The 16,853-nt window shown below is 37.6% G+C and overlaps 1 protein-coding gene and 1 pseudogene across 1 annotated transcript; one reads left to right on the top strand and one right to left on the bottom strand.

Annotated features, from left to right (window-relative positions):
* Positions 1–3,770: 3,770 nt before the first annotated feature.
* On the top strand, positions 3,771–4,670 carry LOC116568061 (annotated as a pseudogene).
* Positions 4,671–15,666: 10,996 nt separating this feature from the next.
* LOC116568057 (olfactory receptor-like protein OLF4) lies at positions 15,667–16,635 on the bottom strand. Its single transcript, XM_032303534.1, has one exon. It carries the CDS (start codon positions 16,633–16,635, stop codon positions 15,667–15,669), a length of 969 nt encoding a protein of 322 aa, XP_032159425.1.
* Between the last annotated feature and the right edge of the window lie 218 nt (positions 16,636–16,853).

The following is a 16,853-nucleotide window of genomic DNA, read 5'->3' as shown; positions in this document are numbered from 1 at the left end:
CAGGCGGAATTATACCGCCCTTACCAGGGGCTGGGGTGAGTAATCCGCTCGGGTTTGCTTTCAGGAGCTTTTGTTCCCTGAGCGCTTTCCGTAGAGTTCCGGAGGATGGGAATACAAATGGCGGCCTCCTGGTCTCCGGCCCGGAGGAGCCGAGAGCCCAGGGCCGCACTCCTCAGTGCGCCCTCAGAGAACAGCGCCCAGTTACTCCCGTCTGCCTGACCTCCGGCCGCGCTCCGAGCTCTCCGAGCCTGCGACCAGTTCAAGGTAACACCGAGCCGCGAGCTTACTGTCGGCTCTGTCTCTGTAGCCGGCTTTCCCGTTCCAATACCCGCAAGGTCTGCGACACTCAGACACCCCTGATCCTTCTGTGACCCTGCGGGACCTGAGGCCACGCTGAACCCGCATGGGCTTCGCCCCGGTTTAGCCTCTGGAGCGATGTCCCTCAGCGGAACAGACTTTTAAAAGTCCTGATTTTGTGCGCCGTTGCTCCGCCGCTTGCCGGGAGCCGGCCCCTCCCCCCGGGGTCTATCTTCCGTCGCTTTGGATTCACTTCTCCGCCGGTCCTACCTTTCAGAAAGTGGTTGTTTTTCTGTTTCCAGAATTGCTGTTCTTCTTCTCTTCGATCTGCGGATGGATTTTCAGGTGTTTGCAATCTTTAGATAAGCTATCTAGCTGATCTCCGGCTAGCTGAAGCAGTCTCAGCCTGCTACTTCTCCGCCATCTTGACTCCTCCTGCAGCCCTCATTTGAAAGGTATTCTTTATCATTTGACTAATGCTCACCTTTTCTTCCTAAACAAATATGAATTAATACATCTTTATATAAGATGAAATTATAATGTTAGATAATTCTTCATCCCCACTTTTTAAAAAATTTTTACTTTATTTTATTTCATTTTATTTTTCAGTGTTCCCAGATTCCTTGTTTATGCACCACACCCAGTGCTCCATGCAATACATGCCCTCCTTAATACACTCACCAGGCTCACCCACCCTCCCACCCCTCTCCCCTCTAAAACCCTCAGTTTGTTTCCTGGAGTCCACAGTCCCTCATTCTTCATCACCCCCTCTGATTTCCTCCAATTCACTTTTCCTTTCCTTCTCCTAATGTCCTCCGTTTTATTCTTATGCTCCACAAGTAAGTGAAACCATATGATAATTGACTCTCTCTGCTTGACTTATTTCACTCAGCATAATCTCCTCCAGTCCCGTCCATGTTGATATAAATGTTGGGTATGCATCCTTTCTGATGGCTGTGTAATATTCCATTGTATAAATGGACCATATCCTCCCCACTTTTTAAAAGACTTTTTGTTATATTCCTTTTTTTTCTAAATTTTTAAAAAGTAATCTCTACCCCTTCATGGGACTCAAATTCATAACCTCAAAATCAAAAGCCACATGCTGTACCATTGAGACAGACACCTCCCCGCCACCGTTTTCAAGTCTTTAGCACTTTAATTGTTGAGTTAGTGAGCCATGTTGATGTCATTATATTAATACTATTTGGTGCCCCCTTATAAAGTTAATTTTATATTGTCTTTGTGTTTCAGACTGTTATTTGAGATAGCTACATACCCAATCTATTCTCATTCCTACTGCTATTCTTTGTTCCATAAGCAGTTAGTTTCTTTTTAAAACTTACATTTTATATTATGCACACACAAATGTTCATACACTTTTTTTTAAGATTTTGTTTATTCATTTTACAGAGAGAGATCACAAGTAGGCCGAGAGGCAAGCAGAGAGAGAGAGAGAAAGAGAGAAAGGAGGAAGCAGGCTCCCTGCTGAGCAGAGAGCCTGATATGGGACTCGATTACAGGACCCTGAGTTCATGACCTGAGCCAAAGGCAGAGACTTAACCCACTGAGCCACCCAGATGCACTTCTTATTTTATTTATTTATATATTTATATATTTATTTATTGATTGATTTATTGGTTGTTATCCTCTTGAGTTTTAAGATTTTTATAAATTTATTTATTTATTTTCAGCATAACAGTATTCATTATTTTTGCACCACACCCAGTGTTCCAGGCAATCTGTGCCCTCTTTAATACCCACCACCTGGTTCCCCCAACCTCCCACCCCCCTGCCACTTCAAACCCCTCAGATTGTTTTTCAGAGTCCATAGTCTCTCATGGTTCACCTCCCCTTCCAATTTCCCCCAACTCCCACTTTTATACAAGTTCTTGCATATAATCTTATGCTCATTGTAAATAGTCTTAAACGCTGGTACAAAGTTTTTTGTTTTTGTTTTTGGTAGCTTTTTCTCTCTGTAGTACCTTACAGTTTTGTCTGCCAGTATAATGATAATTCATTATTTCAGTGATTGCATAATATTTCAGGGTATGGCTGGGTCATTCACACTTTTGAGAATTCTTCATATTCTTTCTCATTAAATTACTAGTATATCAATTATATAAAAATATTTTGAGATTGAGTTAAAATGCTGATTCTCCATTGGGAGCAATTTTCTCTTCCCAGGGACATTGAGCAATGCCTAGACACTTTAGACTATTAGATAGGGAATGTGTCACTAGAGATCATGCATGCTCCAAATCTAAGCATCTTACAGTACTTAAGATTCTATCCTCTAGATTCATCCATGTTGTTGCAAATGGCAAGATCTCATTTGTACCTCTTAATAACAAATATCTTCTCCCTCAGTGCCTATCCTCTGGTAAGTACCAGTTTTTTTCTTTGTATTTGTCTGTTCATTTGCTCTGTTTTTTAGATTACACATATAAACGAGATCATATGGTATTTGTCTTTGTCTGATTTATTTCACTTAATATACCTCTGAATCCATCCATGTTGTTTCTAAAAGCAAGATCTCATTCTTTAATATGGCTGTATTCTGCTGTATGTATACCTACAAACCAATCATCTTTATCCATTCATCTGTCACTCGACCCTTGGCTGCTTCCATATCTTAGTTATTGTAAACAATGCTGCAATAAACATTGGGTGTATATATATTTACAAATTAGTGTTTTTGTCTTCTTTGGGAAGCAGCATTACTTGACCAGGAGGGGGTTTGACTTTTAATTTTTTGAGGAATCTCCATACAGTTTTCCACAGTAGCTGAACCTGTTTGCATTCCCACCAACAGTGCACGAGTCTTCCCTCTTCTCCACATCTTTACCAACACTTGTTACTACTTATCTTTTGTATTAGCAATTCTGACTGGTGTGAGGTGATAGTCTCAATCTTTTGGATGTCATGTAAATGCAATTATTTTATTTCCTTTTCAGATGTTCACTGTTCATATGTAGAAATGCAACTGATTTTTTGAGGGTTGGCTTTGTATCCAGTGACTTGGCTAATTAGTTTATTAGTTTTATTTGTGTTTTTGTGGCAACTTTAGGATTCTCTACTTATAAGATCATACTGTCTGCACACACAAGTTTATTTCTTGCTTTCCATTTTGGATGCCTTTTATTTATTTTTCCTTAATTGTTCTGGGTAGAACTTTCAGTTTTATGTTGATTTGAACTTGTGAAACTGAGCATCTTTTTCTTGTTCTTGATCAAAGAAGAAAAATGTTCACTGTATTCCCATTGAGTATCATCTTTGTTGTGGGTTTTCATAAATGGCTTTATGTTGAGATAGTTCCTGCTGTTCTTAATTTTAGTGCTTTTATCATGTTCCATACCTAAATAGAAATGGTAATTTCTTGAGTGCAGAAAATAAACAATAATTCACCTGCCAGGTTAATAATGCATGATTGTGTCATGTTCTTTGTCTATTTTTCTGGTTATATCAATGACATGGAACTAGAGAATGATACACAAATTTCAGAATTTCTTCTTCTGGGACCTTCAGAGGAACCAGATTTTCAGCCCTTCCTCTTCAGCTTTTCCTCTCCGTGTACCTGGTCACCAAACTTGGGAACCAGCTTATCATCCTAGCGATCACCTCTGACTCCCACCTCCACAAACCCATGTACTTCTTCCTTGTCAACTTGTCCTTTGTAGGCATCTGTTTCACCTCCACCTCCACCTTCAAGATGCTGTGGAACATCCAGAGTCAGAGCCAAGTCATAACTTATGAAGGCTGCATCATGCAGATGAATGTTTTCATATCTTTTGTAGGTTTGAACAACTTCCTCCTGACTGTGATGGCCTATGACCATTTCGTGACCATCCATCACCTCCTGCACTACATGGTCATCATGAACCCCCAGCTCTGTGGACTGCTGCCTGGTATCCTGGATCATAAGCATCCTTCATTTCTTGTTAGAAAACCTAATTGTGTTGTGGCTGTCTTTCTGCACAGTCTTGGAAATTCCCCATTTCTTCTGTGAACTCAATCAGATGATATAACTTGTCTGTTCTGATTCCTTTCTGAATAACGTGGTGATTTATTTTGCAGCTATCCTGCTGGGTGGTGGTCCTCTTGCTGGGAATCTTTACTCTTACTTTAAGATAGTTTCCTCCATATATCAGATCTCAACAGCAGAAGGAAAGTACAAAGCATTTTCTACCTTTGCATCTCACCTCTCAGTTGTCTCTTTATTTTATTGTTTGAGCCTGGGAGTGTACCTTAGCTCTGCTGCTACACAGACCCAGGGCCCCCGTACAAGTGCAGTGGCCTCAGTGATGTACACAGTGGTCACTCCCATGCTGAACCCCTTCATCTACAGCCTAAGGAACAAAGACATAAACTAGGCTCTAAATGTACTTTTCAGGGTGAAGTCATTAAAGGACCATTTTTAAAGAAATACCTGTGATTTCAGCCTTAATGCTTAACAGCCAGAAATTGTGATTCTTTAATCAGATCCTGAAAGATGAACTTAATCCCTCTATTTATATCCTAGAGTTTCAGATTTTTCTGAAGTTCAACTGCTTTATTAAACTCTCTGCTCCTTCTGATAGCCAACAATTTTTCCTATTGTTTTCTTAATTTCTGAAGTTGGTTCAACCTCGAATCAGAAACAGTTTAGGGATTCATACATGCCTCAAGGGTGATGAAATAAACTACATTTGGCAACTGAGGCCATTTTTATAATATTATTGTAGAGGAAATTTGAGATCATAGTTTTTCACTCTCTGTCTGCCATTCCTTTCTACTATATTACCGTAGATGGTTTTCCTGATAATATAGACTTTAACCTACTAGTTTGTTTTGTAGCTAGTCATGGGGCTTCATGATTCTCAAGAGGATCTTGTTCTCTTATCAGCTCAGCATACACAGTATCTCAGGCACAGAAGAATAAGACAAAAAATGCTTATTCAAACACCCTTCAAGAGGCACCTGGGTGGCTCAGTCATGATTCTGGGGTCCTGGGATTGAGTCCCACATCAGACTCCCCCTGCTCTGTGGGGAGCCTGTTTCTCCCTCTCTTTCTGCCTGCTATTCCCCATCTTGTGCTTGCTCTCTCTCTCTCTGTCAAATAAATAAATAAATAGATAAATAAATAAATAAAATCTTAAACAAAAACAAACAAACAAACAAAAACACCCTTCAAGTGTAATCTACAGAAAGACAAATTTGCATAAATGAAGTGACTAAATGTGGCTCAGTATCAGAGAAATCCCGAAATATGAAGCAGTAAAATATTCTATCACACCATATTTTATTGCAGAAAACCTGTCTTCGCTGATGTTCATCTACTCATCTACTCAAATGTGGGATATTTGGTATCCATGTTTAGAGGTGGTTTTTTGTTTGTTTGTTTGTTTGTTTTAACTGGAGTGAAGAATTTGGTGGCAGATTTTATATTATTTAATTGGATGATTTCCATTTGAAAATTTCCAGTGCTAGCTACCAATGTTACTCCCTCTATTGCCCTAAACTTAAATTCTTCCCTTTTAAAAATGTTGTCATAAATGTTGTATTGTGAGTGAACAATAAGTGTATTTACTCTGTCATTAATTTCTTTGTTATATTATAAACTCTCTCCAATACTATGATCTAAGATGACTCAGAAAAGAGCTGGAATTTCTGCTCATAAATGTCTGGGAATGAAAACTTGTTACTGAAGTTCCCACAAATTATTCCTGCAAAAACACACAGGTCTTTCCAACTTCTACCAGTAACCTAGAAAAGAATCTCAATAGTAATCACTTTTTAGTACAGTTATCTGAAATAAATATGAATAACCAGGCCATTATGCATACTCCTATCAAATATCAGAACAAATGTCAAAAATAAGAAGCAGTAGATTATTAATATTCTCAGTTCTGTTTACATTGATTATCGAATCAGTCAGCTATTGTTGTATAATAAGCCAAGCCAAAATGAAACAATATATGATATATATATATATATATATTTTTTTTAATTTTATGGGAGTCTATGATGGAAAAGTCTTTCTGTCTCTCCTGGTCTCTTCATGAGCATGCTGTCAGCTGTGGGCCCACTAAAAATGCCCTGCTAATTCTGGCCAGGTTCTCACGTTTTGGGTGCTTGCTGGTGGTATGCTGGTTTAGTTTGGCCATTGTGAGAGCAACTGGGTTCTGGGTTCTGCTTCACATTATTTCTCCTCCTGCAGCAGAATAGCCTAGATTTACTTACATAGCAGAGGCAGGGTTAAAAGAGAACAGGAGAAACACACCAAGGCCCCTTGAAACACAGTCATTTTCATCATACATTATTAGGCAAGGCAAATAAAATGTTACGTTCAGTCTAGATTCAAAGGCGGAAAAAATATTCTACCTCTCAATGTAAGGAGCTTCACATTCACCTTGCAAAGTACATGGATTCAGTGATAAGTGGTGAATGGGGGCCATCTCTGCAAAAGGTCTACCACAAGTGTCATTTTCAATTCCACATAGTTTTATTGGTGCAAGACACAAAATCAACATACAAAACAATATATTCAGTACAACAGTACAACAACTATTACAGTAATTCAACAATTCTACACATGACTAGGGATTTATCATGGAGACTGTTCTAAAGGGTTGAGTCTGCAGGATTTTCATATTTAGTTCCTATCATCTGTAAATAAAGACAATTTTACCTCTCCCTTCTTTTCTTTCTTTCTTCCTTTCCTTTCCTTCTTTCCTTCCTCTCTTTCTTTTTTTGTCTTTCTTTTTCTTTCTTTCTCTGTATTCCTTCCTTCCTTCCTTCCATTATTACTTCTTTCTGATTTGGATGCCTTTTATTTCTTTATTTACCCTGATTGCTCTGGCTAGGACCTGCAGTATTATGTTGGATAGGAATGGTGAGAGTGGACACCTTGTCTTGTTACTGATCTCAGAGTAAAAGTTTTCTAACCATTAACCATTTGAGTATGATGTCATTGTGGGTTTGTCATATATGTTCTTCTTTTATGTTGAGGTATGTTCCTCCTCAACTATACCTAGTTTGTTGAAGATTTTTTTTAACTCATGAAAGTATGTTGTTTTTGTCAAAACCTTTTCTGCATGCATTGAGATGATCATAAGATTGTTATATTTCATTCTATTAATGGGGTGTATTACACTTTTTGACTTGCTTGTGTTGAACCATCCTTGTGTCCCAGGGATAAGTACCAGTTGATCATGACATAATCTTTTCAATGTGTCGTTTAATTCAGTTTGCTAATGTTTTGGGGTTTTTTTTTTTTTTGAAAAATATCATGTCTATGTTTATCGGGGATGTTGGTCTATAGTTCTTTTTTTTTTTTTTTTGTATAGACATTTTCTGGTTTTGGTATTAAGGTAATGCTGGTCCTGTAAAATGAGTTAGAGAATGTGTTCTCCTTTCTAAGTTTCTGGAAAGTCTTGAGAATTATTTTTATTAATTATTCTTTAAATGAGTAGTAAAATACACCTGCGAAGCTCTCTGGCCCTGTATTTATTTTCTTTGCTGGGAGACACATGATTACTGATTTAATCACCTTACTCATTATTGGTTTATTCATATTTCCTATTTCTACCTGATTTATTTGTGGTAGGTTAAATGTTTCTAGGGATATATCTATGTATTCTTGGTTGTCCATTTTTTCAGAGTAACTTGTTCATAGTGATCTCTATGATACTATTATTTCTGTGGTATTGGTTGTAAGATATCAACTTATGCTATTTACAAAAAAAACTTTAAGAATTTTTTTTGAAGATTATTTATTCATAAAGGAGACAAAGAGAAGGGAGAGAGGGAGACAGAGGCAGACTCCATGCTGAACATGGAGATGGAAGTGGGGTTTGATCTCAGGATACTGAGATCATCACCTGAGTGAGAACCAAGAGTCAGACTCTTAACTGAGCCACCCAGACATCCACTGCTTCTTTTTTTTTAAAGATTTATTTATTTATTCGACAGACAGAGATCACAAGTAGACAGAGAGGCAGTCAGAGAGAGGAGGAAGCAGGCTCCCTGCCGAGCAGAGAGCCCGATGCGGGACTCAATCCCAGGACCCTGAGATCATGATCTGAGCCGAAGACAGCAGTTTAACCCACTGAGCCACCCAGGCGCCCCAACTGCTTCTTTATTTATTTGCACCTTCTTCCTTTTCTTACCTTTTCAAAACTTTGGCTGCTGGCTTTGTTAAATTTTTCTATTACTTTTCTGGTCTATATATAATTTCTGTATGCTCTGAAATTTTTTAAATTTCTTTTCTTTTGCTGCTATGGACTTAGTTTGTTCTTTTCTCTAGTTTTTTGACTCATAAAGTTAGGCTATTTACTTAAGATCTCTTTTTAATGTGCTCATTTATTGCTATAAACTTCTCTCTTAAAGCTATTTTGGCAACATCCCATAAGTTTTGATAAGCTGTATTTCCATTTTCATTTGAGTCAAGATTTTTAAATGTCTTTTTTGGTTTCTTCACTCACCCATCAGCTGTCCTGGTTGGCATGGTTTACTTGCCACATATTTGTGAATATATCAGATATATGTACCCTACATTCATTACAGCATTATTCACCATAGAAAAGTTATGGAAACAGCCTAGTATCCATCTACAGATGAATTAATAATGAAGGCACATTCAAACAATGGAATTCAACAAATAAAACAAGGCATCCTTTTCTTTGTTGAAACATGGATTGATCCTGAGGGCATTACACTAAGTGCAATAGTCAGAGAAAGGCAAGTAGTGTATGATCTCACTTATATGTGAAATACAGAAATCTGAACTCCTAGTAACAGACAGTAGTTTGATATTTGCTGGTGGTTGGGGTTTGGAGCAATGAGAAGATGCTGGTGAAAGCCTACAGACCTTCAGTTCAGGAAATGTAATGTACAACATGGCAATTATGGTTAACTATTATTTTGTAGACTTGAATGTTGTTAACAAAGTACATAGTAAATGTTCTTACAATAAAAGAAAATGGTAACTATGTGAAGTGATGGTTGCATCCACTAACCTACCATTGTGATCGTTTCACAACATATGTGTTTACAAAGTCACCATAGTTTTATATGCCAATTACATTTCAATAAAACTGGATAAATGAAGAAAAATATTCCTAAACCTGTCTTCTACATGCATTTAATTTTTTAAACATAAGTTTTATTCAAGCAAAATTGCATCATGAGCATTAATAATTTTCTTCTAGTTCTGGTTAAATACTTCATTTTTATAAAATTTGTCATTTATTTGACTATATAACTTGTTCATATCTCCCCAATTACTGTTTCTTAATGGGAGAATACGTTGTTTCTTTTAAAAAGTTTCAAATGATGATGAAAAAGCTAGTAGTTTGCTGGATAAAATTCTGGTGACTATAATGGACATGTCAGAATTTAGTATCCCCAATTAACTTTGCTTTAGTGGCTCTTGACATGCATGTGAGGTCAAATGCTGTCATGTAAAATTGTGGGCTCATGTTTATAAATCAAAGAATGCTTTTTAATTTTTTTAATATTTTTATTTCTTTTCAGTGTAACAGTATTCATTGTTTTTGCACCACACCCAGTGTTCCATGCAATCCGTGCCCTCCCTAATAACCGCCACCTGGTTCCCCCAACTTCCCACCCCCCACTCTCTCAAAACCCTCAGATTGTTTTTCAGAGTCCATATTCTCTCAGGGTTCACCTCCCCTTCCAATTTTCCTCAACTCCTTCTCCTCTCCATCTCCCCTTGTCCTCCATGTTATTTTTTATGCTCCACAAATAAGTGAAACTATATGATAACTGACTCTCTTATTTCATTCAGCATAATCTCTTCCAGTCCGTCCATGTGGCTACAAAAATTGAGTAAGGATGCTTTTTTAAATCAAAAGTTTCATGTACAATTCTAATTCCTTGTGGATATGCTGCTGCTGTTGTTTCACCATGGTTTTAACAGTAGTAATTAATCTTTCACAGATCACCACATGGCCTTCAGAAGTTTTTTGGTCACAATGATAATGGTGGCACAAGTTTGAGAGCTTCACCAACATCCAACCATCGTATGAATTGTTATCAACTGTCATATGGTATCTTGTTTTTTTGTTTTCTTTTGTTCTGTTTGTTTCTCTGTGTGTGTCTGTGTCTGTGAGAGAGAAAGAGGTCATGATCTTCTCCAAAAACAGGTTTCCACCCTATTGAATCCTAATGAGTACAATACTGACTGTCTCCATTCTTGATTATGAGCCAGGATAATATTCTTGGATGTAAAAACATGTAAAGGATAATATTCTTGGATGTAAAAACTCCTATCTACTTCAAGGTATTGAAATTGTAAGTTAGTTTTCACCCTGGCTTTTAATGTATCTTGGATCAAAATGGATTCTAATCTCTCCCGAGGATCGTCTTTGAATCCAGATTCCCAGAACGAGATATTTTAAACCATAATTGAGCCATTGTTTGCATTTCAGATGTTACCTCCTTCCAGCAGAACCCTCTCCAATAAAAAACAAGACACTATACCAGGATGAAAACCATTATGAATATGTCAATGGGAAGATCAATCAATAGGAAAACAATATCTGCATAAGGATGCATGCATAAGGATGCCATGAAGACGACATCAGTGATACAATAGTTCTTAGCTCCATCAGTCATTGAGTTATAAAGGAGGTACTGATCTCTCTGAGGCATATGGAAAGAAAAACTTTTATTTCATTGATCTTTTCTTAGACTAGGAATGGTTATCAACAGGCAATGGGGTGGGAATAAATATTGCCTTTAGAGAAAAGCCTGACCCTCTGGAGTGGAATTTCCATACCTTCCCAGTGGACACCTAACTTAATCTCAGTGTCTTCTCTGAGATCATTTCACTGCTGAAGGTGTACAGGGACATGAAAACTTTGATTAAAATTTACACCAGTGGTAGACTGTTTGCACAGATGGCCTCACATCCCCATATTTCTCCATAGCCATGTTTTTGGCAATGTGTGCAGCACCTTTCAGCAGGTAGTGAAAACTATTCCTCTATTTTGATCTGGGCTAGATTAGTATTTTTAATTTGCTGTGGCCGGAAAAATATGATGGGAGTGATAGTGGACCATAGAGCCTTGGTGCATTTCTCTGCTCTGTCTTGGAACTCTGCCTCCAAAACCCACTTAAGCCAGGTCGGCTGCCAGAGGAAGTGAGGACATGTGAAACAGAGCCCACTTATCCAAGTCAAGGCAACCCTGGGCTAGCCATAGATAGCTAGCCAAGCCCCAGGTTTATCAGAATGCCTTGTGAAGATAATCAGAGCTCCCATAGCTGACTCAAGAATCTTGAGGAGATCAACAGATATTAGAACAACTCACCACCATAAAATTCCAATTGATCCTAAAAACATTAAAGCAGGCCATTTGCTTTCAGGATGAGTTGTTATGCAGCAACATTCATGATCATATGTTATTCCAGTTTATTTTGTAAAACTGTTAAAAGGTGGCTCTAAGGAGAATCTTCTTCAGATACCAAGTAGGGAAGGACTTGCATTTTTGTGGAGAAAATATAGAGACCCAGAATCACATAACTAGTCAGGAATTTATTATCTCTGTGTCTTGCAGAGATATCTTGATTTTAGCCCAATAAGACTCATTTTTGGTTTGACCTTCATGACTGGAAGAGTGTAAATTTGTTTTTTTAAACCCTCAGTGAGGTATTGGTGATAGCAGTAATAGGAAATTGAACAAAGATATCTCCCCAATAAAATTTTCTTTGAAGAAACTGAATTTAAACCTCTCAATTCATTCACTTAATTTCCTTGAGTAAGGGCACTTTGAGTTAAAACTCTATCTGAAGTAGAAGAAAAATCTAAATTCAGTTTGGAGATATTAAGCCCTATTAGCTGGCATAGAGAAGAGCTCCTTGCATAAATGTCCGTGTGGTTGTGTCTTTTTTTTTTTAAGATTTTATTTATTTTGATTTTGTTAACTGTTTCCTTTGCTGTGCAAAAGCTTTTGATCTTGATGAAATCCCAATAGTTCATTTTTGCCCTTGCTTCCCTTGCCTTTGGCATTGTTCCTAGGAAGATGTTGCTGCAGCTGAGGTCAAAGAGGTTGCTGCCTGTGTTCTCCTCAAGGATTTTGATGGATTCCTTTCGCACATTGAGGTCCTTCATCCATTTTGAGTCTATTTTTGTGTGTGGTGTAAGGAAATGGTCCAATTTCATTTTTCTGCATGTGGCTGTCCAATTTTCCCAGCACCATTTATTGAAGAGGCTGTCTTTTTTCCATTGGACATTCTTTCCTGCTTTGTCGAAGATTAGTTGACCGTAGAGTTGAGGGTCTATTTCTGGGCTCTCTATTCTGTTCCATTGATCTATGTGTCTGTTTTTGTGACAGTACCATGCTGTCTTGATGATGACAGCTTTGTAATAGAGCTTGAAGTCCGGAATTGTAATGCCACCAACGTTGGCTTTCTTTTTCAATATCCCTTTGGCTATTCGAGGTCTTTTCTGGTTCCATATAAATTTTAGAATTATTTGTTCCATTTCTTTGAAAAAGATGGATCAACATGGATGGAACTAGAGCGTATCATGCTTAGTGAAATAAGTCAAGCAGAGAAAGACAACTATCATATGATCTCCCTGATATGAGGAAGTGGTGATGCAACATGGGGGCTTAAGTGGGTAGGAGAAGAATCAATGAAACAAGATGGGATTGGGAGGGAGACAAACCATAAGTGACTCTTAATCTCACAAAACAAACTGAGGGTTGCTGGGGGGAGGGGGTTTGGGAGAAGGGGGTGGGATTATGGACATTGGGGAGGGTATGTGCTTTGGTGAGTGCTGTGAAGTGTGTAAACCTGGTGATTCACAGACCTGTACCTCTGGGGATAAAAATATATGTTCATAAAAAATAAAAAATTTAAATGAAAAAAAAAATAAAATAAAATAAAAAGATTTTATTTATTTATTTGACAGAGATCACAAGTAGGCAAAAAGGCAGGCGGAGAGAGGAGGCAGACTCCCCACTGAGCAGAGAGCCCGGGGCTTGATCCCAGGACCCTGAGATCATGACCTGAGCTGAAGGCAGAGGCTTTAACCCACTGAGCCACCCAGGTGCCCCAGTGTGGTTGTGTCTTTGAGGACTCTGTAAATTAAGATAGGCAAAGTGATTCACTGTTAAAGTTAAAGCCAGATGTTCTACTCAAAAATTTTTTGTCTATATTTCACCATTCCTAAAATATCTTGTGAAGGCCAAAGTTCATCCTTTTCATTTCTTTAGGCTCCAAGTTTCTCTCGAGCTCTCTTTCAACACAATAGACAGGTGTAATTAGTTATAGTGAATGTTAGGAGTGTTCTGCATGTATATATATGCATGTGAATGTGTTTGAACAAAATATGTATACATAAACATAGAATTAAATTCACACAACCCTACTCTTGAACATACTTTGGTGAAAAAAGTACTTCCACACATTTCATCTATTCTCATAATACCCCTTAAAGTCATGTTTATGATTCCACAGGGTGCTCCCAAGAAAATGAGAGGTGGAGAGGTTACACCCTAACAATTGTATAGCAAAACAGTTTGACTTATTGTGCACTTTCTTGATTTCTATGGAAATGTAATCATTGCATGTGTACTGGTCACTTTTCAATGATTTTTTTAATTCCTAAAGTTGTACAATTTAAATATGTACTGTTTATCACATGTAATAATGCTCCAAGGTATTCATAATATTTAAAATCCTAGGGTGCATTAATCAGGGTCATATCTGGAGCATAGTTAGCTGAGTCACACCTCTCAGGGTGGGAGAGTTGTCTTCCAACCCTGAAAAAGCAAAAGTTCATATAATATAATTTATATAATTATATTTATTATAATTATATTCGTATTACATATATTCATATATAATATATAATTATGTATATTTGCATCATATATATTCAACATAATTATATAATTCATATAATTAGACTAATACAATTCACATTTGATAAACTTATTGGTTTTTTTCATACCTAGAAGATGAGTTTACACATATAAAAAGAGTAAATGACCTATATTGTTCAAGACAGAAGAGCACTACAGCCACATACCACATGGGTAAGTCTTAGAAACACAAAGTAGAGATTTGCACCTGACTAAGGACTCATGAGGAGCCCTGGAGAGATAACAACTCCCTACCCTTCCATTCTCTCCAATAATAAAGACATTATATCATTTTATTATATGCTTTGTACACAACAAAGATCTGTTACTCAAAAGTCACCTTCATGATTATTCTGTTTTTCAAGTTTATTGAACGTCACTGGATTAAAAAAGTGAGTCCATTGAGAACCCTTTGAGGTAACATGGAAAGACTGGAAGGACATGTATGTTTGCACAAAATTTGTGACATCCTGGACAGAATTCCAAACTTGCTGGTGAGTCATCCTGTGGTTATGAGGATAATATATAATGGATGATACTGATGCTATTTGTTCACTGCCCCTTTTGAGGTTACATAGCAAAATTTCAAATGGTGGGAGATATTTTGTTTAGAGAAAAGGAAGGAATCATATTTGTATTCCACACTGGAAATTTTCAACAACAAACCAGAAAATAGTTTAATAAAATCAGTCTTTCATCATAATAAATACACCTTATAAATGGACCCTGATATTCAATAATTCAATAGGTAGAGGAAGTGTGAGAAAGAAATATTTTGCATAACAATAAATGTATACTTTAATATTTTGCTTCATCATCCTTAAAGTTTGACTCTAGACCACATTATGTCAATCTGTTTTTTCCATATTTGTCTTCCTGTGTAGATTCCACTTGGAGACATGTATTTTATTATCATTTATTTTGCCAGTGTCTATGGCAGGCATGGTGGCAACATGCTCTGTAACAACAGGATCCTAGTGTATAGAAAAATCCCCATGATCAGCTGTAACATTCAATATGTCAGAAGTCTGCATTCTCAGGAACAGCAGTTAAGGTAGTGATATACAAAGGAATGATGGTCACAAAAGGGAACTACAGTCTCAGATATTTCTCTGTTATAAACTTATATAAATGGCCAAGAATACATTTTCAATAGGAGTAGTCGGTCAATCAAAAGAAAAAATACTCACTATGATATATTTTATTTGTGAAGAATTGTTCATAACAATCCATGTGGTCATTTGAAATAATTGATAATATCAAAAAATTTCACATCCACAGTTAGTAAAAATATTAAGAAAGTAGGAAAATGATGAAGGGAAAATCTCTTGGGTATCAGAGATACATAAAGCTTAATAAAGTGAGTGATATAAGTACAAAGAGGTCAAAATTTTTAAAAAAATAGAAATTCCAGGGAAAAATAAAAGAGGTATGTTCTACTTAAATAATCAGATCAAAATATCTCAACATTTGGCACAGTCATTGGGCCTTGCAATTATGGGCACTTATTCAACTCCAGGATGATTGTCCCTTTTAGAGCTGTCATCCTAGAGAATCTCCTCAAAGCCTTCTTTATGTCTTTGTTCCTCAGGCTGTAGATGAAGGGGTTGAGCATGGGTGTGACCACTGCATACATCACTGAGGCTATTGCAATTGAGTGGGGGCTCTGGGTAGCAGCAGAACTAAAGTACGCTCCTAGGCTCGTAAAATAAAATAAGGAGACAACTGATATGTGAGATGCGCAAGTGGAAAATGCTTTATACTTGCCCTGAGCTGAGGATATTTCACATATAGAAGAAACAATCTTAGAGTAAGAGTAAAGGATCCCAAGAAAGGAACCACCACCCAGCAACATAGCTGCAAAATACATTACCATGTTATTGAGAAAGGTGTCAGAAGAAGCAAGTTGTATCATTTGATTGAGTTCACAGAAAAAATGGGGGATTTCGACCTCTGTACAGAAAGACAACTGCAACACCATGGAAGTGTGTAACAGGGAATGCAAGACACTGATGATCCAGGACACCAGAAACAGCAGTCCACAGAGCAGGGGGTTCATGATGACCATGTAGTGAAGGGGGTGACAGATGGCCACAAAGCGGTCATAAGCCATCATACTCAAGAGAAGGACATCCAACACAGCAAAGAGTGTGAAAAAGTACATCTGAGTAATGCAGCCTGCATATGTTATGACTTGGCTCTTAGTCTGAATATTCCATAGCATCTTGGGGATGGTAGTGGTGGTGAAACAGATGTCTACAAAGGACAGGTTGGTAAGGAAGAAGTACATGGGGGTGTGGAGGTGAGAGTCAGAACCAACAGCCAGGATGAGGAGCAGGTTTCCAAACACAGTGATCAGGTACATGGAGAGGAAAAGCCCAAATATGAGGGGCTGCTCTTCTGGCTCTTTTGAAAATCCCAGAAGAAGAAATGCTGAAATTTGTGTATCATTGACTGGCTCCATATGGTGGAGGTGACTACTAGCACAGAGGAACAGAACATAAATAATTTTGACACAAATGGGTATTGCTCACATTGTGGAAATATTACAACATATATTTTCTAATCAGAAGCTAATTTCAATGTTTTGTGAATAGGTTTGGACCTCTTGAAGAGATACCTGTTTCCTCTCTGAATAGAAGTTTCCATCCTGACATCAGATGTTCTCCAAAGATCAAGAAT

The sequence above is a fragment of the Mustela erminea genome, chromosome 1 (genome assembly GCF_009829155.1).
Source record: "Mustela erminea isolate mMusErm1 chromosome 1, mMusErm1.Pri, whole genome shotgun sequence".
NCBI lineage: Eukaryota > Metazoa > Chordata > Mammalia > Carnivora > Mustelidae > Mustela > Mustela erminea.
This window is presented reverse-complemented; position numbering and strand designations above follow the sequence as displayed.

Excerpts from the sequence above, each read along its gene's own strand:
- LOC116568057 (XM_032303534.1), bottom strand. The coding sequence starts at position 16,635 with ATGGAGCCAGTCAATGATACACAAATTTCAGCATTTCTTCTTCTGGGA.